This window comes from Gymnoscopelus microlampas, assembly GCF_963454915.1.
Source record: "Gymnoscopelus microlampas genome assembly, chromosome: 16".
Lineage (NCBI taxonomy): Eukaryota > Metazoa > Chordata > Actinopteri > Myctophiformes > Myctophidae > Gymnoscopelus > Gymnoscopelus microlampas.
Genome location: NC_139953.1, coordinates 36,069,262 through 36,093,057, shown reverse-complemented (window position 1 = coordinate 36,093,057; position 23,796 = coordinate 36,069,262). Strand labels below are relative to the sequence as shown.

Genomic DNA, 23,796 nt, shown 5'->3' with positions numbered 1-23,796 from the left:
GTGTCCCGACATTGTCCCAGCCTGAGCAAGCAATTTCTGCGAACAGTGGCAACGAAAAGAAAAAAAAACTTCCCCCTTAGCCCATTAAGACCGGGAAAGCATCTGTCATTTTAGTTTAAGTTTATCTTGTAGATCTGCAGTAAAAAGAAAAATCATGAACATTTGTGCAAATCTTTGAATATATATTTTTTAAAGCGATCATTTGTAACTCAAATATTTGCTTCTGGGGATTCTACAAATGTGTTCTAAATCCTTTTTCTTTTCTTTTTAAACTTATGTTGCTATAATCAGTGGTTATCAAACCTTTTCATTTCATTTTTCAACCCCAGAAGCAAAGATTTTTCAATCGCTAAAGTATGAAATAATGGTTATAGCTAAAATCTAAAATCTTAATGGGTTAACTGGAAGAAACGTCAGCCAGACCCAGGCTCTAGGGTAGGTGGCCATCTTCTGCCTCGACCGTGTCGGGAGGGGGAAAGAGAGCGAGGAGGAGAGACAGAGAGGGAGACACAAGCAAATGCAATTAGTAGCAATAATAATAAATATAATAATATAAGCGTAAGATCGTATATAATGATATAAGTTATTGTTATCTCACCTGGCCACAATTGACCCCATTCATACGGTGGCCTTGCATCATATTGGGGGTATCAGTTGGGGGTCCCACTCAGGGTTGCCAGATCTGCTTATTATAATTTCCCAGCAAGATTTTATTTGAAAATAGCCGATCTACAAGCTCACAACGTGTCGCATCGCAACGCGTTGTGAGCTTGTAGATCTGCTATTTTCAAATAGCTGATGTACATGTTAAAGTACTCATGTGGCCCATTGTCGCTTCTTTTGGGCTGGTTTTCCTAGACCCGGTTGCTTGTTTCTCTTACAGAATCTGGCAACACTGGTCCCTCTGCCCAAAAATGACGTAAAACCAAATAGACCACTGCGTGAGCATGGACAATTGCGGCCCCCCTTCCTGTTCTCCCAGACCAAGTGCACAGGAAGGGGGATGTTTATCACGCTGTTTCTCAACGTCGGGTCTAGGCCCCACCAGGGGTCCAAAATGGACCTCCTGATGGTCTGTAACTCTGAGAGAGTACAGACACTCTCAGAGTTAAATACAGTAAACACTGAGGATTTTACATTGTACATTTTGTATCAAAGGTCTGGCTTAATGCATAGCAAACTCCTTGAAATGAAAAAAGGTTGAGAACCACTGCTTTATATAATTTCTTCCTCTTCTCTTTCTCTGTTTTTCTTCATCTCTACTTTTATCTCGATGTGTCGTTGTGTCTCTTTCCTCTCTCTCTCTCTCTCTCTCTCTCTCTCTCTCTCTATCTATCTCTCTCAATCTCTCTCATATATCTTCCTGTGTTCCTCATCCCATGAGCTCAACAGGCTTCTCTGTAGTCATTCTCTAATTGGCCAAAGTGTTATTTTTAGTTTAAATAAATAAATAAAATGACAGTGATATGAAAGCTAAACAAAATCCTCAGGGATGATTTCATCAGCTTAACTTTCTGTATAATATGAGCAGTGCACTCAGAACTTTTCATTTTACCAAACATTAAAGGTTATTCTTTCTTGAAATAACTCGTGGCAAGTTTTGCTGAAACGAGGGTGTTGAAAGTCAGAAAGTTCAGAGTTCTTCATAAGACGCGGGCGCCGCGGTGACGGTGTCGACCATGAAAGAAGCGGTGTGGCTTTGAACGACCACAAAAGCAAAAACGCGCCGTCTGCGGGTAACAGCTGCCTCTTTAGATAAACCGCTGACAGAAATGTCTGTATGCTCGAGCTTGTTATTTCCATTGATGTGGATGTGTGCGGGCGTGTGTGTTGTATTACTATTGTGAGGACCAAATGTTCTGACAAGCATGGTAGAATTTGAGAAATTGACATTGCGAGGACCATTTCCTGGACCTCACAAGCTAAATTGTTGTTTTATGGTTTAAAACAGATTTTGGGGGAGATGGGATTACAATTCAGGTTCAGGGGTTAGGATTAGGATTAGGCATTTAAAGGTTAGGTTTAGGGGTTGGGGTTAGAGTTTAATAATACAAGCCTGTGTGTGTGTGTGTGTCTGTCTGCACACGTGCACGCACTGAATGTGCATGAGAGAACCAACACAAGCCGGTCTCTGACTCAATACGCCTTCATGTTTTGCATGAAAATCCTGTATTCATGTTGATTCCAGTGTTCCTCTTCATTAATCCCTCACACCCCCTAATTCAGTGGTTCTCAACGTGGGGTCCAGGGAACCCCAGGGGTCCTTGAGAGCGTTCCAGGGGGTCTCCAGCTAAATTAAATATTAGCCAAATGGACCCTTACAACTCCCAGAGTTAAATTAACACTAAAGGTAGCTGCATACTATCTGTGTTCAAACCTTATATGCGTATGCGTGTGCGTGCACGCTTCATGTGCATGACAGAAGCAACACACGCCGCTCTATGACTCAATATACCTCCTGTATTCGATTCCAGTGTTTCCGTTGTGTATCCCCCCCCCAACACAAACTCTACTTCCATTATCTCCCTCCCTCCCTCCCTCCAGCGGTCGGAAGAGGATTCGTCATCGGCAGCTGCCAGTGAGGAGGCCCCGTGTCCCCCTGCGACCTCCAGGAGCAGCGGTCAGTCCCTGAGCCCCCGGCAGCGCCGCGCTCAGCAGCAGCAGGACCAGAGAGCGGCCAGGGCCCCCGCGTTCTCGGCGTTCCCCGCCGGCCCTCACGCCCCTCACCCGCAGGTTTGGACGGCGTGAGCATTTCACGTCACGATGTTGTTGTGGCCAAAATATTTGCGACCCTAACCCTAACGATATTATCACCATAATCAAAATATGCTTAACCCATTAAAACCGGGTAGATCTATAATATAATAGATAGATCTACAAGCTCGTAGCACGGCACCAAGTGCTACGCTATGAGCTTGTAGATCTGCTATTTCTGAAAAATCTTGAACATTTGTGCAAATCTTTGAATACATATATTTTTAAAGCGAACAATTGTAACTCAAATCTTTGCTTCTAGAGGTCCCTGGACCAAAATATTTTACAAATGTTCACTTTAAAATATATATATTCATAGATTTGCACACATTTTCACGATAAAAAAAAAAAAATAGCAGATCTACAAGGTCATAGTGCAGCACTCGTGCCACACTATGAGCTTGTATATCTGCCATTTTTGAATAGCCAAATAAATCTAAAAATGACACAGATTCTATCCCGGTCTAAATGGGTTAATTGCGATAAACGCTAATAACGATTGTCGTCCCATCTCTCTCTCCCCGCAGGAAACCAGCCACACTGCCTCCGCGGTCCTCATCGCGGTCCTCACCCTGGCCCTGGCCGCGCTCATCTTCCGCCGGATCTACCTGGCCCACGAGTACAAGTTTGACTATGACCTGTGACCTACGCTTTTTACTCGCCGGGGCCCCGCTTACCCGCAAAGCCAGTAGCATTGCCTGTAAGCCCTATATAGCTTTCCAGTTTAACCGCTTCTCCTCCTGCTATAGTTCTGCCGCCGCCGCCGCCCCCCCCGACCGGACCACCACAGACAGTCTTTGGTTTTCTACTCCGAAGCCAGACTGAAGCCTGGCTTTAAAAAAGAAAAAAAAAACGGACGGCTTTGCCCCCTTTATTAAACCAGGCAACGTTTGGGTGTTGCAGAGATTCTCTCTCACCCGCTCGAACCATGTGCGGGAGGCACTTTCATTCCCGAGGAGGAGGTGCCGGTTGACTCCACGTGAACCCCCCTCCAAGGAGGCCCAGGAGGTGGTGTGTTTTTAACCACTTAAGCCCTATTTTATATAGAAAAGGTTTGCGTAAAATAAGCCGGTCTACAAGCTCACGATGTGCGTGTCAAATCGTGAGCTTGTATATCTGATAGTTTTTATTTATAATTTTCGAAAAATGTTTGAAAATGTTCACCTACAATGTCAAAAGAAAATCCAAAATAGGGGCGCCGGGTTGAAGGGAAATCATCATAAATTTGCTCTAGAGTGTCCTGCATTTTTTTTTTAATTAATGAGTCATGTTTGTGATTTATTCAACAAACATTGCATCACTATCCCTCTCTGTCCTTTTAGTTTTTTCAGACGGTCGTCTTTACTTGGGTTTGCTGCTTGCTCTCCTTATTAAATTAAAACTGTTAATTAAAACTGTAATATAACTTGAACAATTAAGTTTAATGAATATGAGGGGGTAGGGGTTTGGTGGTGAGGGCTGTTTTTTTTATTACGCAGAAATATACTAGTGAGTGGTTTGAGTGGTTCACAAATTGGGGTCCAGGGACCCTCAGGGTTCCTTGAGGGGGTTCAGAATGGACCCTCACAGGTCTATAACTCTGACAGGGTATTTGTACCTTCTCAGCATTATGGCGGTCCTCTGGGAGAAAAAAAAAGGTTTGAGAACCACTGCTGTAGACTACGTGTGCAGGATATGTATCGTCCATCTACCTTATTGATTCTGTGTTGGGGCCGCACTCGGTTCACTGCATTGTGGCATGCAGTGGAGAGATTTCCCACACAGTAAGTCCCCATTGAAGGGAATATGATCTTGCCCGAGTGACTCTGTGCTGGCTAAATCTGCTTACCGAAGTACAAAAAAAAAAAAAAAGATGAGAAAATGTGCTTTGAAGTGTTCATCACCACAGCAGCGCTTAGTAGTGTGACCGCGTAAGGGCCCGTTTGCACTGGTAGAAATTAATGAGGCTTTAGCCAAAGATAGATTTATTATTTTGCAGCGTGAATGGACAGATTCAATGTGGCCCCGAGGACATCCACTATGAATGCATGGGTGACGTTGGCAGTCTTAAAGTGGGTCCGTCCCATGGCAGAAAAGTCCCGACGGCCGACATTTGCCACGGCCATAACGCGCGCTGTCACGAAATACCTAAAACCAAGACCCTGAACCCCAATTTTACAAATTATTTTTTAGTCAATCTTGATGAAAATATGACTCAAAGGCCTAAAATGTAAATATAATGGCTAATTTGATTTCCAGATGCAAATCTCTCCTTTTAGTCATCACTTCCTTTTAGCCATGATGTTTTAATTCCTCCCGCCCTCCCCCCAATAATTCATTTTATAGTTAAAGTTTATAATTGCCCCATCTTTGTTTTACCAGTGCAATCCAACCCAGTGACTATATATAACCGCTCCCTATTTGTGTTGTATTTCCTTTAGGGCTTATCAGTCTCATTGATGTCAATGCAAGAATAGCTGGGAAGCAATTTAATGTTTCACATTGTAGCCTGGGGTCTCTTGACTCCAATTTAGAACATGTACAACAACATGGCTGCCTTCAAACAGCCCAGACCAGTGGTTCGCAAAGAGGAGCCCAGGGACCCTCGGGGATCCTTGAGGGCGGTTCCAAATGAACCCTTACCTGTCTGTAACTCTGAGAGCGTACAAATTATGGTCCATTTGTACGCTCTCAGAGTTACTTTGGGTCCTTTTTGAAATGAAAACGTTTGAGAATCACTGGCCCAGAGGTACTGTAGCCATAACACTTTACCTGTAGAGGGGAACAACTTCATCTGTGATAGACCTACACAGTACACTTATTATGTTTGTCATTGTACTTGAGCCATGTGTTATATCTGCATATTGTCCAGGTATTTTATTCAGGGCATGGGTGAAAAAAAAACGACACACACACACATTGCAAACGTGCATTTTATGAAGGTCTTTGTAATATATATTGCTGCCTTCTCTCTCTCTCACACACACACACACACACACACACACACACACACACACACACACACACAGACACACACACACACACACAGACTAGAAAATAAATGACTTTAATAAAATATAATGATTATATTGTCAGTGTGTTATTTGTTGATGTTATGCCTCGAAGTTGCTTCGGATCTTTAAACATTTGGTCCTTTTGAAGACAGCATGCAGACAGTGCTGTGTAATGCAGTGCCATGTCTGTGTAATCTACTGTTTTCAATTCAATTTTATTAAAGTGCCAGATCCCGCAACAAGTTGTCTCAAGACACTTTAGGCTCCACATATATAGGGCAGAGAGACGATGGTCACCCCTCCCCCCATCAAGAAAGGAGAAACCTCAAGCAGAACCAGGCTCCAGGGTGGCACTGGGCAGTCATCTGCCTCGACTGCAGAGAGAGAGAGCGAGAGAGAGATAGATGGGGGCAAGATGGACAACAATCAAAGTGATGATTGTGTAGAGTTTGTGCATGTAGCCAGAAAAAAAAATCACAAAAGCGTCAAGGAAAACATTTCAAATTGCTGCTGCAGCTCCACACACCCTTTGAAAGTTTGTTTGGTTTTCATATTTTGCTGACTTTTGAATGGCATTCAACAAGCTGAGCTCAAATTCTAGAAAACATGATTTCTGACTTGCTATTACCCATAATCCACTGAGATAGGCTATACTTATAGTTCCATGTGGGAGACCTGAAATATTTTTTAGGGGAATCCTGCTTGACTTAAGCTTAATGATGATGGTTTCTCTCAGCGCCCAGGGAGAGAGCTCCCCTAAACTCCAAATGAGCACCAGTTGGCCAACTGCTGCCTCTTAACACACGGCATTCACTTAAGATTGAGTGATTGAATACTTTATTAACAGTTTGCAGAAAAAGCACAGAAAGTACAGTTCCATGCAAAAGGATGCTAAAAGGATTAAACCCAAGAAAGCACTATGGCTTATTTCCATTGGGGTCCTGTGTATTCAATTCATCAACAAAATAATGATAGACAAATCTACATTTCTGGTTATAGGCTTGGACTTTTTACAGGGGGCAGTTAATTGTAAATTGCAGCCACCTGTGAGTGCTCGTTTAGAGGAGTTTGGAAGGAGAGCAAGGATTCGCACTGTTTGTATGACTGTTGGTAGCAGGGCTTTCCACATTTTGGTGGCATAGCACCAGGACCCCAATGGAAACAAGCCATATAGGCTTGCTTGGGTATAATCCTCTAGCAGACCTTGTATCAGTGGTGTAAAGTAACTAAGTACATTTACTCAAGCGCTGTACTTAAGTGAAATTTTGAGGTATTTTTTACTTTAATGGAGTATTTCATACTTTTGGTACTTTAAGTACATTTTGATACCAATACTTTTGCACTTGTCTCAAGTCAATTTTGAATTCCGGACTTTTACTTGTAACAGAGTATTTCTACATTGCATTATTGATACTTTTACTTCCTTTTTTGTTGCAAACAGCTAATAACGTATTCAATCAATCACTGCAGTAGAACGACTTTAACCCCATTGTTTGAGGCGCCAAATCTGGATTGAACGTGGAGGGTGAAGAAGAAGGTGGCATGTGCAGGGCAGGCAGCAGTAACAGCCTAGCCTGGGCTGCCTAGTGCCTATACAAATCCCTGGTATTACGTCAGGATAAAGTGAGGAGGGTGCCCTCATAGCCCTGGCTTGTCTGCTGGTCCTGATGCTGCGGAGCGGTCCATACACTAGAGCCGGATCATCTCTGCGAGCGGCAGCCGGCGCACTGGTTCACTTTACCATGCGTAACATCACACCTCCGCCTCTGACAAGGAGATGGTTCAGCGCGAAAGTGCTTTGTTGTTCGGTGGGCGCCGTGGTGTGGATGTGAAAGGATCAGGGCTCTGACTGGCTGTCCTACTCCTCCTCGCTCGTTCGAGGACTGTTGTTGAAGTTCTCCGTCTGATAATGCCATATTATACCAGGCTTTTGTTTTTACTCTTTTGCTTGAGTGTCATCGGGGAGTGTCGGAAGAGCAGAAGTCGGAAAAAACGCTGGTCCGCCGCGGTGGATTCACAGTCACACAAGACCGGCAAGTAAGTGTTTCGGTTTTATGGTCTCTATTTTTTTCAGCCTCCAATTAAGGTCACCTTCATCCAAATCAGTAGTAGGATATACAGCCGTTCGGTCCTGATACAATGTTGCAGCGCAACATATCGGTCACATTTTGTACTCAAGTAAAATAGTATCAATAGTGCAACGTAGAAATAGTCTGTTACAAGTATAAAAGTCTGGTAATCAAAATTTACTTGAGTAAAAGTACAAAAGTATTGGTATCTAAATATATTAGTGCAAAAGTAAAAGTACTCATTATGCAGGTTTTCAAATGAAAAGAAAATGTATAAGAATCTTTTGAAAATAGCCGATCTACAAGCTCACAATGTGTCATGCAATGCATTGTGAGCTTGTAGATCTGCTATCTACAAAGTAACTAGTAACTAAAGCTTTCAAATAATTGTAGTGGAGTAAAAGTACAATATTTGTCTCTAAGATGTAGTGGAGTAGAAGTAAAAGTACTGAAAATTTAAGTAAAGTAAAAAAAATACCTCAAAATTGTACTTAAGTACAATACTTGAGTAAATGTACTTAGTTACTTTACACCTCTGATATCTTGACTAGCCTAATGTTAGGTATAGTAATGTAAAGGTGAGTGAGTTGTGCGCAAGGATGTGCTAATCCAAAGCGCAGAGATGTTCTCCACTCTGCAGGCAGCTGATGGAGTATAGCCTATAGGCCTACTGATCTTTGACTGCTTGTAGAACATACTGTACATCCCACAGCATCAGCAAAGATATGTAGGAGATTAAATGTCATTTACATTTATTTCCCCGGGAGCCTCACACAAATATGGAGGGAATGTGAATGTGATGATACTGTAGTTTTTGGAATGGGTCTTGAATGTCTATTTCTGTCACTGAAGAAAGACAGCCCGGGGTTACAGTGGGCTAATACCATATTGAAGGCCTAATCTAAATGTAAAATGTGTGACGTTTCTCTGAATTGAAACAATATCATCCCATATTATATTCCCTAAAAAAACGTTGTTTTGCTTTATCTGGCTACTTTAGTGTTCTACATTGTAGGCTTATAGCCAAACAATATATACCTATGTAGCCATTGTGCATGTATAATGAAAGTATAGCCTAAATTAGGGGTCTTCAACAGGGGGTCCGGGACCCCTAGGGGGTCTTCAGAGTTACTACAGGGGGTCCTCCAAACCTTAGTGTGATAGGATTCTGAGGGGAGTGAGGGGAACATTAAAAATAGCCAATCTACAAGCACACAACACCTTGCAGTGAGCTTGAGCTTGTAGATCGGCTATTTTCACAATATTTGTTCCTTTCTTTGGTAATATTTGACAAATTGGCCAGTTTACTGTTGTGAAAAAGCAATGTTGCACATTACAATTACATACAATAAGCAGTGGGGGTCTCTGCTTCATCTCTCTCTCAGCTAAGGGGTCCTTGGGCTGAAAAACGTTGAATACCCCAGTGGCCTAAATCATTTTTGCTTTTGTAATTCACAATGTGTAGACACTTGTTTCTCAAGAAAGAGCCAATGCAGAAATGTTCACTGTGTGTCTCCACCCTCTGGTCAGCCCCCTCTCCAAGAAGACTGGAGTGGATGGAACCAAAGTTCGCAAGTCGAAGACGGACCACCTGCTCCGTGTGGATGACCATGACTTCACCATGAGGCCAGCTTTTGCAGGTAAATAGCCTACTCCAGTGCTTCTCAACCTGTGGGTCAGGTCCCCACAAGATTTTTTTGGGCTCGCAACGCCTCGCAACGTGAGCCGTTGTGAGCTTGTAGATATGCTATTTTCACAATATTTATCTGGACCCCTGGTGGGCCATGGACCAGACATTGAGAACAAAATGGCCTACTCTATTCTGGGGGAGAACGTTTGGCCGATCTACAAGCTCACAACACGTCTCAATGTGACCCGTTGTGAGCTTATGTAGATCTGCTATTTTCGGCAGAGAGATTTGCTGTAGAGGGAAAAAAGTATAGAACCTTGGGGCACCCTATATGTTTTTTTCAACTTGGTGTCTCTATAATGGGCATGTCATTCATTATAGGCAAAGATTTAAAAATGCTTTACAATACGTTCGAAAATAGCAAAAACAGCCGATCTAGGCGGCCTAGTATAGAGCCCTGGGGTACTCCAGGTCAACTAAGTAACTGTGTTTTCGCTGTGCAACATAGTCGTATGACAAAGAATGAAATAGGGTTTAAGTGGCTCATTTCTGCCAGGTCATGCACAACAAATATTGCATTATGATGATAATGTGGTCGTCTGAGTGAAATATTGCTCATCTTAGGTGGCCGGTGGATGGACGTCACAAACGTAACATGCCCATATTTGGAGACCACTTTAAACTAGATTTGAAGGCTGCGTAGCGGCCTGAAAATCTAGTTATGAATAATCTTTTCAGCTCTGCACCTATGTGCCCTCGTAGAGTAGTTGGTATAACTACAAACTAATACACCAGGGGTGGCACTGGGTAACCTTTTTGGGCACATGTACACTTAGTCATTCTCCAAAGCCGGTGTGTCAGACAGTGAAAACCACCATTGTTTTTACGTGTTATTATAGGCTGCTATAGGTAACACAAGCATAGAATAAGTTAATAATTTGACCACTTTCAACCTAGTGTCCCTAGTTTTAGCATGTCATTAAAGGCAATAATTGTAAAAAGCGAAACGCTGTCGCCTTAATAAAACTGTTCTACTGGGAGCTACAGAACAGTGTGCAGACTTCCCTTCTTTTCCATTGTACGTATTTTTGTTCAGCATCTGTGGAATTTTTGTTGAGATGTGCGTGCTTCCCTCTTGGACTATTTCCAAGCTCACAACAAGTCACGATGAGACATGTAGTGAGCTTGTAGATCAGCTATTTTTTGTTCTACAACAACTAATAAAACCTAACAAAGAATGAGTCTATAATTTAATATGAATAATTCCCTAGTAGAGACCACACACACTTCAACCAATGAATCAGTTTGGGTTGTACTTATTGAACATAAGGACAAAAATGCAATGCTAAAAACAATGAATGAGGAATGAAGGGGGATGAAAGGACTGTTAGACTGAGGGGAGAGTGGGAGAGGAGGCGAAGGGATGCATTAGTGGAGGAGATGAGGTCGGAGGGGAAGGGGGGCGGGCAAATGGATGAAGGATGAAGGGAGGAGGGGGTGAAGGGGTGTAGGAATAAGATGATGGGGGGGGGGGCAGGGATGATGATGGGGCGTCGAAGGGATGACGTGAAGAGGGGGCAGGTGAATGAAGGGGCCAAGGAGTAAAGTGGTTTGGGTATCCACAAGTTTCCTAGGGCGTTGTGGGCATCACTTCCTGTCGATTTGAACAGGGGTCAAATCGACAGGAAGTGATAATAAACTTGTGGATAGGAGAGGAGGATGGTGGAATTGGAGGGTGCCATGACATTATTCCGACGGCCCATTATTCCGACGTCCCGTTCGTCCGACCCCATTATGACTAACCCTGTCCCTAACCCTAACCTCACACTAACCTAATGGTCGGAATTATGAGTGGACGCCGGGATAGAGGGCCGAATGATGCAAGAAAACTGAGCGCCAATGCAAGTGAGCACAGCGAGGTATAAATACAACCCTTGATTGGCCTGAGAGAAGGAGATAAGGGAGTAGCTGTTATCAAAATATTACAATCAGGTGATCTTGGGAGGAGTTGATATCAGGCCTATTGGAGGTGATTATAAGGGGGAGGAGATTGGCAGGTGCGGTCTTCCATCCTGAACCGACGTAGTACCAACCAGAGCCGCATAAGAGAGTTATGACACTAGCGTTGACTCCACAATGTAATGCGGAAGTGCTCTGTCTTTCTCAATGAGATAGTTCCAATGTTTGGAACTATAGCCCATAGCAGCCTGCTTTACGACGAGATCAAAGCGTTACTCTCTCTTCTACTCTCTGGTACCAACTACATTAAATGTAACATCATTATCTGACTATCTGGGGAGAAAGGTTGTATGCCCGTCAAACAATCAAGGTTAATAATGCTTGTTTTTGATTGATTGATTGACCACTTGGAAGACCAAAAAGAGGTGGTTGCCCACCCCTGAACTACACTATGGTGAGTTTACTAAGAAATATGAAGCCATGAATATATTGTTTGGTGTAAATCATCCAGCAAAATGATCTATACTCAAATTCTAGAAATCTGTCATAACAAGCTCACACTCACAGCCGCACTGTTCTTGAGCTGATGTAACACTGTACCTTACTGCTGCCTGTAAAATCCGGAGTGTTCATTTAACTGAGGGACCCGTAAGGGTCCATTTGGTTGGTTCCATACATTGCTACAGTCTCTGAGTTACAATGAGGATTATCAGGATTTTATTGCCAAATGTTTTTTGTTTTAGAACAAGAGAGGTATGGTCCAGCGTGGAAGCAATTGGTTTTGACGTGTAATTTAAAATCATGCAAGGCCAGTAAGGTTGCAGGGATTGAGGCAGCAGACTTCTTGGTTTTGTGACAATTGTCTCTCTAACATCTGCTGTGGTAAACACCACACTCTCTGGTTGTAGCAATTCTACCCTGTCTACTATTTTGCTTTGTATGATGTATCCCTCCTCTACGCCTTGCACGCTGCCGGGATTTAGAAATATAAATCTTATTAGCTGAAGTGAAGGATATGTTGTGTTCTCATATCTTTTGCCTGAACGCAAACTTGTTCGCACCACGAGAGGAGGGGCTGAGATCAATGGATGTCTCACTGTGAATGTTCTTGTTGCTGTGGGACTTACAGTCTAGGTTTGTGCGCCGGTATCGTGCTGTGTTGCTAAAAATAGCACATCTTATACAGTATGCAGATTGGCTATTCCGCGCCCGGACGACACCGGCGTGCAGGCGTGTATAAATCAGGCTTAGAAAGTAACAGATGAGAGACACAGATCCCTCTAGGATTGACGTTGTTGCATCTGGCTTATCGGTGAAGCAGACAGCTCTGTTCTCGTCTGCATCATGCACTTTGTCTGGTTCAAACACATTCTGAGAACTTGACTTGTGTGAACGACCTCCCCCTCTCCCCGGTTCCTTAGAACTCAAACAGTGTGTGTGTGTGTGTGTGTGTGTGTGTGTGTGCGCGCGCACGCATGCATGCCTGTATGTGTGTGACCAAACGATTTTGCACTTTTGGACAAAATATAGATCAAAACATCGGTAATCGGGGGTCTATAGGACAAGGGTTCCCAAACTTTTCAGGCCGCGACCCCCCAAAATAATCATATTTGAACTGGGGACCCCCCATTCCTACAAGCACTTGGAATCAAAGGCATTACATTTAGTTTGACTCGGTTCCACAGATAAATATTGTGAAAATAGCCAATCTACAAGCTTACCACGCCTCGCACTGCGAGGCGTAGTGAGCTTGTAGATCGTCTATTTTCACAATGTTTGCCAATTTCTAATGTAATATTTGATAATTTGGCCAATTTAGTATAAACAATGTCTTCAAAGTCCTTAAACTGATACACTGTATACACTTATTACTGTATGTTTGTTTGTTTACTGTTGAGTGAGAAAACAATGTTGCATTAAGCGAATCATCTGGGGACCTCCCAAAATAATTTGCCCAGTTTGGCAACCACTGGTCTAGGACTCTCCTACATCGGGATTCGGCATTGTAGCAAAGAATCCAGCATTGGCCAGGCTCTAGTCTTAGCCTATTGGCGGAGAAGAAGAATGGACAACTTAGTCACGCAAATCGCACACGTTTAGAGCACTTTGTCGTCCAATTATACATAATGAAACAGCTTGGTTGTGAATCCTTATCCTGAAGAACACATGTTTGTTTGTATTTGTTGTTGTTTATTTGTCTTGTTCATTGTTTGGTTCAGATTGTGCTGCATTCTGCTGGGTGCTACAGAGAGCCACTGTCAGTGGATGAGCCCTCATTATCAACTGTGTGCAGGTGCAGCTGGGAATGTTCTGCAATACATGGTGGAAAAAGTATTTTTACTTAAGTAAAAGTATACCAATACTGCAATTTAAAAATAATCTGTAAAAGGCTGGTGTTCAAAATTTTACTTGAGGAAAAGTACTGTAGTATTGGCATCAATATACTAAAAGTAATAGTACTCAAATTTGTCTGAATGTTGTGAAAATAACAGATCGACAATGAAGATTGGCTATTAATTTTGAATACCGGTATCCAAAGTATAAAATAGCACTTAATTGGTTGATGCATGTTTTGTATTATTAATCTAAATACGTTTCATGCTTGTTTTGTTTGTGGTGCCACTGCTTCTGGAAGCAGGCTTCTGTCAAGCCGTCCTTGTTTACCTCATGTTCAAGAAAACCATCCGGAGATGTGAAAAGACCCGTCATGCATTTCTTGTCACATTGCAGAAGACAGCCTGTCAGCCTTTTCCCCTCATATTTCTCAAAGACGACGTTCCACCAAAGATGATGCCACATTATTATTGTTTGTCTCAATGTCTTGCGTTGAGGGTGGTGTCTAAAGTACATTTGTGATTGTCTTCAATCTGTCCAGTGTTGACTAGCAGAGGACATATTACAGTCACTAATCCATTGAAAGAGGAGCAGTTCTAGGTATTTGATTTCAGGAGTTCCTGAAATCAAATGCAAATGAGATTTCCGGAAGGGGGGCGGTTTACCAGGCTAGAACAGATCAGCATCATTAGGTGGAATAGATCATGGCGCGCTTACAGACCTGGTATGTTTTAAACATTTAGAAAATGATATAAAAACTAAAAAATATATAAATATATGTATTTTCAGAAGGGGGTCTGTGGGCCAAATACATTGGCCAAATGAATGAGGTTGTCCTTGACATGAACATGTATGTTTAAGAAGCGCTGCTTTAACAACACAGACGGCACTGAGGAGTAAGTCGGCTTCATTGCAAAGTACCATCCTAATCAGTGATATTTGGTATTGTACTGTCTGTAATTCCCCCCAAGGGCTTTCCCCAAGGGATTTACAAGCTGAGCTTGCGCTCCGAGTTGGTTAGTTTGTGCATGAAGTGAGGGCGCTCTGCCACGATAACTGGCAAGGTGGAGACAAATGTATTTCTCCACATAAGGCATTTTTTTAATTATCTTGAGGGCAAAGCAGTGGTGGTGGTGGTGGTGGGGAGGGAGACTGCAGAGCCTGTAGCCTGGAAGAAAAACAGGCTTTCCTCCACACAGAGGATAACAGCTCATTGTACAAAGATAGTTAGATTTAATAGTCCATTAAGGCAGTGATAAAAAATGTCATGCCAAGGACCCCAAAATCTTATTGACCCCCAATTGAAAAGGTTTGGTGCCAGGGAGGGATAAGAGATGTTTGCTGTTACTGTAGATTAGATGTTGTACCAAATTCTCCATGTACTCTAGGTGGAGAGAGAAACCATATGATTTTCAGCAGTGATTGTTATACATTATACATTCTCTCGCTGGGACTAACTTCTATTTTGGGCATGTTGTTATAGGCAAAATATACGAAGTACTGTAGCTTATATAGTGTATAAAATAGGGCTTAAATGGCTAAACTGATCCTCGTTTTGCTGGGGACCCTCTGGAACCCCCTCCAGGACGCCTTGGGGTTCCCGCACACCATTTTGAGAAATACTGCACACACAATCATCACAAACACTAAACAAACAATATGGAACTCCATGTCATTGTAGTCACTGACTGGTTCTCGATGTCAGGACCAGATATACATATGATTTATTCTTTTGTCTCTGGGACCCCAGTTTACACTGTAAAACCTCCAATGTTAATTTAGGATCATTTGGTGGTCCCCGGACCTGACATTGAGAACCAATGATTTAAGTACACATACTGTACATTTAGTTTGTGTTAGTATGAGCTTGTATATCTGCTATTTTTATATAGCCAAAGAAATCTTAAAATGACACAGATGCGTTCCCGGTCTTAAAGGGTTAAAGAACTATGTTGTTATGGAGAAGCAGCAGAGACAAATGGTAAACAAACACATAACATTGGATTAGCAGAGCAAGAGAACCGAGAGAGCAGGGAAGCTGCTTAAGTCTGATTTAGTTGCGCCACGCTGTGAGCTTGTAGATCTGCTGTTTTTTCCATGCGAGATGCGATGCACGACTAAGTAGAAGGTTTTAGAATTCTATAACCCATGGCAACGCGTCACACTGGATAAATGTCAAAGTTGCAGTGAGAGATATTTTTAAACAGTTTAGCTGCTTCCTGTTCCACCCCAGATTTCAACCCAGGTCTCCGGCGCAAGTGCTGAAATTCTTTACTATTCACAACGCATTGCGCTGCGCTTGTAGATCGGCTATTTCTGGCAAAGAGATTGGGTGTAGATAGAAAAAAGCGGTCCATGTTCAGTTGTCCGTTACACTAAATACAGGGTTTAACCCATTAAGACCGGGAAGGCATCTGTGTGTCATTTTTAGATTTCTCAAAAATAGCAGATATACAAGCTCATAGCGCGGCACCGAGTGCCGCGCTATGAGCTTGTAGATCTGCCATTTTTGAAAAATTGTGAAAATTCGTGGCAAAATCTTGGATTATATATTTTTTAAAGCGAACATTTGTAAAATATTTAGTTCCAGGGAACCCCAGAAGCAAGAGTTACACATGTCTGCCAAAAAGAAAGAAAGAAATTCAAATATTTGCACAACTTTTCATGATTTTTCAAAAATAGCAGATCTAGAATAGCGAAAATCTAAAACGAAATCTAAACGAAACGAAATCGAAATCTAAAAATGACACACAGATGCGTTCCCGGTCTTAAAGAGTTAAGCGGTTAATGTGATGTGAAATTCTATTCACCCAAAGTCATGTGAGGACAGAAATAGACATGACTTTGCATGATAAAAATAACAACTGCTGAATAAAATCCCCGAATGCAGCGTGTTGTGTCCGTCGGGTGGAAACCTTGTATGTCCAAAACTGTTGCTTTTCAGCAATTGTAAGCTTTGACCTGTGAGCTTGTATATCTGCTGTTTTTGAATAGCCAATGCTCAAAATCTAAAATGACACAGACGCTTTCCCGGTTTTAATGGGTTAATACTTTTCATTGGTTCAATATTGTACAACAATAACGTTTTTCAGGCCAAGGACCCCCTAGCTGAGAGAGAGATGAAGCAGGGATCCCCTCTATATTGTATAAAATTGTGTTGCAGATTTAACTTTTTACTTGGTCTGCTCTTTCTTCCCTCTACACCAAACCTCTTTGCCAAAAATAGCCGATCTACAAGCTCACAACGCCTCGCAGCGCGAGGCGTTGAGAGCTTGTAGATCCGCTATTTTTGGATAAAGTTCTCCTCAGAAAAGGGATGCTACGGCTCAATTGGTTCATGTAAAAACACATATTGTATCACACAAAGATTGTAGCTCTAAGGACCCCCTAGGGGTCCCGGACCCCCTGTTGAAGACCCCTGTCGTACAATGTACAGACAGTGTAACCACTTTCACGTTCTCTTAAAAACAAATTCCAAATTCCAATTACGAGCTTGTAGATCTGCTATTTTTGAAAAATTGAGAAGATTTGCGCAAATCTTTGAATATATATATATTTAAAGTGAACATTTGTAACTCAAATCTTTGCTTCTAGGGGTCCCTGGAACAACATATTTTGAGATGGGGGTCCGCGGCCCAATACATATACATTTTGGGGTCCTTGACATGAAAAAGTTTGAGAACCACTGAAATAGTAACATAAGTTTTTTCTAAAAACTCTTAGGATTTAAAAGACATTTTGTAGAATCGGAACCTCAGGCCTTAATGGGTAAAAAAAAAACAATGTTGAAATATGGAGATACAAGGTTCCTGCCCGACATCGAAGAAATACAAACAGAATATTGTGTCACATGCATATGGATTATCTGGATTTGTTTTCTCTCGTATGCCATGTTTACTGGTAATTCCATTTGAAAGATTAACAGATTGTGTCAAATGATGACACACTCGCTTTCTCACAACGGCAGTGCTCTGCTACAGGGTACTACACTATACATGTATGGATGAGATTATAAGAGTAATAACATTTTATTTGTATAGCACCTTATACTGTATATCAATACAAACAAGTATATCAAATAAAGCAATACAAATAAAAGCAAAAATAAAACACAAATAAAGGAAAACACATAAAACACAGTCATGAACATAAAAGAACAAACAGACATCAATAAAAAAATAAAAGCAAAAGCAATAAAACCTAACGCATAGTTCTACACATAAAAATACAACAAATAGTGAGAGAAACAAAGATTAGAAGGATCACAGGAAGGCTAGACTATAGTGCATATACATCAAGTCTTTGAAGCCCTGTTGGACCTGGGCATGGGAGCTTGTAGATCTGCTTTTGTCACTGAGTGTTTGCCTATTTTTGCCCAATGCATGTTGACATTTTATAGTACATTACCTTGATGGTATCGGAGCTGCTAAGCTCCGATACCTGGTGTAACCATGTCATTATAGGTCACTTATGTCACTTAACACGGCATCTGAAAGTCTGCCGTGTTAAGTGGTTAGATGGGTGGGCTGTGAACACTTTTGAGATTTTCAAGTAGCCTTCATCCAGAAAGGGTTGGAAACCACGGGTCTGTACTGTATAGGGCTTAAATGTGGATCTAGTAACCACCATGAGGGGACAGCATTTGAGGACCTCAGGGCCCGTGACAGACAGCACATGGGGAGTTCAAATGTCAGAAATATAGCTTGGGGCCAAACCGTTCCGGCCTTTAAAAGTCATATTAAGTCACATCAACTCTGCAAAAATATAAGCAGCCAGTGCAGAGATGAAAGGATAGGTGTTGTACACTTGTTTTCTGGTACCTCTTAAAATCCTTTAGGCCAGTGGTTCTCAAACATTTTCTTGTCATGGTCCCCCAATTTGATATGTATTTGCCCGTGGACCCCAATTTGAAAAGATTTTGTGCCAGGGACAAGAAGATTTGTGTTGTTATTTTCAAGATTATTCCAAATATTTGGAATAAATATTTTAAAATGAACCGATCTAAGTTCGCATTGCATCGCACCGCAACACGTTGTGAGTTTGTACATCTGCTATTTTCGAAAATAGCAGATTTATAAAATATGGTTAGTGGTTAAAATAACACATTTTGCTGGGGACCCCTGGAATGCCCTCAAGGACCCCTGACGGCCCTCGCCCACCACTTTGAGAACCACTGCCTTAGGCTGCATTTTGGATTAATAGAATAGAGAGAATCATTTTGCTGCAGACAGAGAAAAGGGAGTTGCCATAATCTACCCGTGATTAAATAAAAGCATGATGAACTGTTTCAAATTTGGCTTAATTTTTTAGAGAATTTTCTAAATTGAAAAGGACATAACTGCATGCACAACAAGCATTGTGAGCTTGTAGATCTGCTATTTGGGATATTGTTTTTGACCATTTTTGAAAAATTACCATCATTATCATAATAATGCTGTCACAATATTGATTTTGAGGTATTTGGTCAAAAAATCTCCCAGCCGTACAGTATGTTGATTATTACTTCATCTGTGAAGCGATTGCGAAACTAGTGTTATGATTGTAATGTACCAGAACACTTGCTGTCTCAGTCAGCTATTCTCACCCCTCAGCCACTCTAACCCCTGATGTGTGACCTTTATGTTGACATATAAGCCTATGTCCAGGCACCTTGTTTGAACAACAAACGGCTGACTGTGCTCCAGCCTCTCGAAACTCTGTACCTTACGGTATAGGGCCTGTAAACAGAGTCCCGACCCCTTGGTTTATGGTCATTATGGCTCCAAGGATGTCACAGCACTCAGGGGGAAGAAAAATGTTTTCACCCGGCGTGGACTAGTATATTTTTTCTACGACAATGTATGGCACACAAGTGTGAGTGATGTGCAATATGTTTATATCGGTATTGTTGGACGGAAACCATGTACCTCCATATTTCAACATTTTATCTTTTTTTGTAAATTAACTTACTTCGTCATATAAGAGTGTCACACAAAAGTAGTGAAAATTGCAGATCTATTTTCTGTATTTTAATTAAAAAATGACCTGACAGCGACGATATGCATGTCTCAGTTGTCTACTCTGAACAAAATGAATGGAGACCAATTCCTTCCAGCTGTGATTGGTTTGGCAATGAAACAATTAGATATGGACTCTCTAGTGTGATGCTACCCTCAGAGTGTTGCTCATGAGTGGGACTTGGAACAGTTTGGAGTGCATTTGCCTGCATAAGCTTTAAGAGTTCCCTTAAAATGCACTTACTATTTCCATGGAATACATTTCCAGCTTATATTCAGTAAAACCTTTAGTAGAATCTTAATCAGACAACTAGGGAGGTTTGGGTAAGTGGACACAGTTCTCCTGGCTAATTCCTGGCTGTCGATAATGAAGCACGCCTAAAACATCCCTTGTACTGTAATTGGCTCTATGCACAGCAGCCATATTGGACAGAAATTGGGCCCCTTCCTTGCTTCCTGTTACCAATGATACTAATGAAGGCTCTGTTCCATTTAGTGTAACACAGTGGTTCTCAGACTTTTTAATTTGAAGGAACCCAACATGCACAATATCAGCACCCTGACTCTGTTTGACCAGAATCGAACAGAGCCTTCATTAGTATCATTCGTAACACCTGTGAAGGAAGTAAGAAGAGGCCCATTTTTTCTCCAAAATGGCTGCTGTGCATAGGGCCTATTGTGTGTGTTATGTCCTATTAGAGCTTTGGATCTTATGACAACCACACATTATTATTGCAATATGTATACACCTATTCAAAAAGGTATGAATTACATTTTAATAATATATTCATTTAATATATCAGCCTGAATTTATCAATACAGAAGCTATACCCTATTATCACATAATATAGGTGATATTTTAAAATACAAATTGTATTTTATATTGAATTCTTTCTTGTTTTTTAGCACATTTTTGGAATGAGCAAAAATAGCAGATCTACAAGGTCACAGCGTGTCGCACATTGGTGCATTGTAGAGCTTGTGAATGTGGATACTAATGTGCCTTGAGATTTTGACTTGCCCATTGGGCGTGCTTTTGGGGCAACAACACATTTGAAAACTTTTGACTTATGGGCCATGTCCACAGACTTATTTTTAGCTACCAGCACTTTTCTAACATGCATTTCTATGGTAAAGACACGCTGGAGTGCTCTTCTTCTATACAGTGTCAAGCATCGTGTTCCAGAGCTCTCTGTGATGGATTCAATCTCTACCTTGGAAATAGAGTCAACCCAGAGACACAAAGAAAGATGTTGTGTACAGTATGGATCCCGAAAAAAGTTGTTTTACTCAAAGTCAAAATGTATATTTCGACAAGAAATAAGACTCAGACACGGCGGTTGTAATTAATAATAATAATGGTTCTCTCAAAAGAGGGAGAAAATGGTGCAAGCTACAGGAGGCACCAAGGCAGGCAGATAATTGTTCTCTAGTCATACAGAGGAATTCAGGGTGATTTATATCCCAGTCTGTTATCAGATGTTACCATGCATTATGTAATGTTCAAGCACCAGTATAGTCACTGGCCCCTGAACACTTAGAAGACAAGATACATAATCCTGGAATAACTGTTGATTGGGTCTCAGAGTGTCCAGTAGGTTGTCATCTTGGATGTTTGTTTATCAGCTTGTTGTTTAGAGAGGCGCATCATTCTGGCCAGAACGCTGTTCGATATCTTTTTATGCCAAAGTTTGTTATTTGACATGGAGAATGACATCTCTTCAATATCTTAAGGCTACGGTGACATTAATTTGACGCTATATAAAATTATACACAATCAGAATCTAATGTATTAATGATTATTAAAAATAGATCTATCACTCTGCATCCAGCTTTTTTTGGCTGAGCGCTCTGGGTGCCTCAAGCAGAAAATAGTTAAACTTTTAGGGGAGGACCACCGCTCATCAATGTCACTTTCCTATGCAGAGGGGTTGGGAGTGCCACAATCAGCAGAGGCATCTGGCTCAGGCAGGTTTCAAGGGGTGCATGGCCATAGATATAGAAACCTAGATACCTCAATGGCCTCTGCAGTTCATTGGAGCGACTGGTATCTCAATACAAGTCTCTTCCGCAGGGCTACTTGACTACTGGCCAATCACAGCGCGTTGACTAATGGCCAATCACAGCGCGTTGACTACTGGCCAATCACAGCGCGCCTAACTGACTAGTTGCTGCGCGGCTGCCTCTTAAGAAAAGTCCCGCCCCACCTGCCTCTGATTGGCCTACCGAACGCCCCCCCCCCCCCCCCGAGATACGCACGCCTCAGAGCCGAAGGAGGCGTCTACCTTTATATGTCTATGTGCATGGCACTCACACACACTCCGGGTCTCTGGCCTCCTGATTGCACCATCGAATGAACTGAAAGAAAGGTTATGGAAATGTGTTAATTCTCAAACCACAAGTGCGGCTGTAACTAACAGGTCAGGCGTTTCCCTGCCCAGCAGACTGTCTGCCCCCTAGTGTACTGTCCCAAGAGATGCATTATACCATGGCACTGAGCTCTGTGTTGTCTGGCATGTGATAGGTGACATAACTGTGGGCATGAGTAAGTGAAGGGAGGGTGGGGGCACACAGCTGACAGCTGCCACAGGGCATGAGTTAATATTCCCTATTCCAGGTAACAGCTTTGCCACTAGTTATGTAAGCCTGGCAGCCACTGACACTACAAAGCTTTTTTTTTTATTATTTATTTTTGGCATTTTTAGGAAACCAAAAGCAGAGAGAGAGAGGAGAGGAGAGGCATGCGAGACATAGATGGTGGTCGGATTTTAACCCAGGTCCTCGCGCTCACAGGGAGCATATGGTCTGTGCATTAACTGGCCTAGACACCGACCCCTGTGACTGCACAGATTTTAACCACTTAAACCCTGTATATTTTGTTGTATATACGCCACATAACCTACAAACTCACAATCCGTGGCAAGAGAAGTCCAGCACGCTTCAGCCAGTAGAAGGTACAAGGGCTCGTCAGTGCTCAACAGGGACAACTTGCACCAGAGAAAATAATAATACCTGGATTACTTCAGGAGAGACTACCCAAATAAAATATACTGGTCTGCACGTGTTCTGGTCTGCACGTGTTTTATTGTTTCTGCAAAACAATGCAAAACAATACAACATGTGCAGACAGTTGAGTGCTCCAGTATATTGTATTTGGGTAGTCTCTCCTGAAGTTCCCAGGTATTAGACTACTTTCGCTGAATGTCCGCCTGTTATGACATGTCCATAATAGGGACACAAGGGGCCCTATTTTGCGAGTCTTAATTACCAGGTCTTATAACTTAATTTAAGACCTGGAGGCGTGTCCAATGCTGTTTCGCTATTGTGAGTGGCCAAACAGCATTGGCCACGCCTCCAGGTCTAAAGTTAAGACATAAAACCTGCTAATTAAGACATGCAAAATAGGACCCAAGGGGTCATATGGTTAAAATAAGAATTTACAGTAGCAGGCAATGCATTTACTTACACTCCCGTGAGAATGAATAATAAGAGGGGTGACTCAGGAGTCGAATTTCCATCTTTAGCCTCACCATTTTATATTTTAGCAGGAAGTTTTCCCCTCACTTGACAGACAAAGTTGCACAGCGCCCGCGGCTAGCTGTGTACTGGTGTCAATGAGGAACATCAACAGTACCTTAACACTGGGAAACTTCGAAAAATCCTGAAGAATGAATGTCGAAACTTTCTCTGCCTGCAGTGTGACAGGTGTCTAGTGAGGAGCAGCCACTGTAGCCTTTGCCGTGTCTTCAAATTGCCACGGACAGGAATAAACCTGCCAAGATTCATATACCCTATATTCACAGATTTGATACGATAGCTCTGTCAGTTTAAGCTTCTTAACTGTCTGTTGGTAAATCACATTCCACCCACCCAAGGACACTAAAACTTTAGGTTGCGGTTTCTCAGTGATGACGGTGCTGATGTGTGTGTATTGTGTAACCACCATGACGTCTGATTGATTGATTGAATTGATTGATTGAATACTTTATTAACAGTTTGCAAAGACAAGCACAGGGAAGTACGGTTCAATACAAGGTCTGTTAAGAGGATTTTAAACCCAA

General features: G+C 42.0%; 2 protein-coding genes across 2 annotated transcripts in view; both read left to right on the top strand.

Annotated features, from left to right (window-relative positions):
- Positions 1-5,441, top strand: part of ube2j1 (ubiquitin-conjugating enzyme E2, J1) — a 34,661-nt gene extending 29,220 nt beyond the window's left edge. Inside the window, exons 8-9 of the mRNA XM_084083178.1 lie at positions 2,545-2,733; positions 3,282-5,441. Of these exons, the coding sequence (XP_083939304.1) occupies positions 2,545-2,733; positions 3,282-3,398 (306 nt within the window). The 3' untranslated portion in view covers positions 3,399-5,441. The remainder of the gene's footprint in view (positions 1-2,544; positions 2,734-3,281) is intronic.
- A 2,215-nt stretch (positions 5,442-7,656) lies between these two features.
- The window catches only part of LOC311063184 (gamma-aminobutyric acid receptor subunit rho-2-like), a gene marked incomplete at both ends in the record, with an annotated part of 30,455 nt that continues 14,315 nt past the window's right edge, over positions 7,657-23,796 (top strand). The window contains 2 exons of the mRNA XM_084082462.1: positions 7,657-7,784; positions 9,347-9,456. Of these exons, the coding sequence (XP_083938588.1) occupies positions 7,657-7,784; positions 9,347-9,456 (238 nt within the window). The remainder of the gene's footprint in view (positions 7,785-9,346; positions 9,457-23,796) is intronic.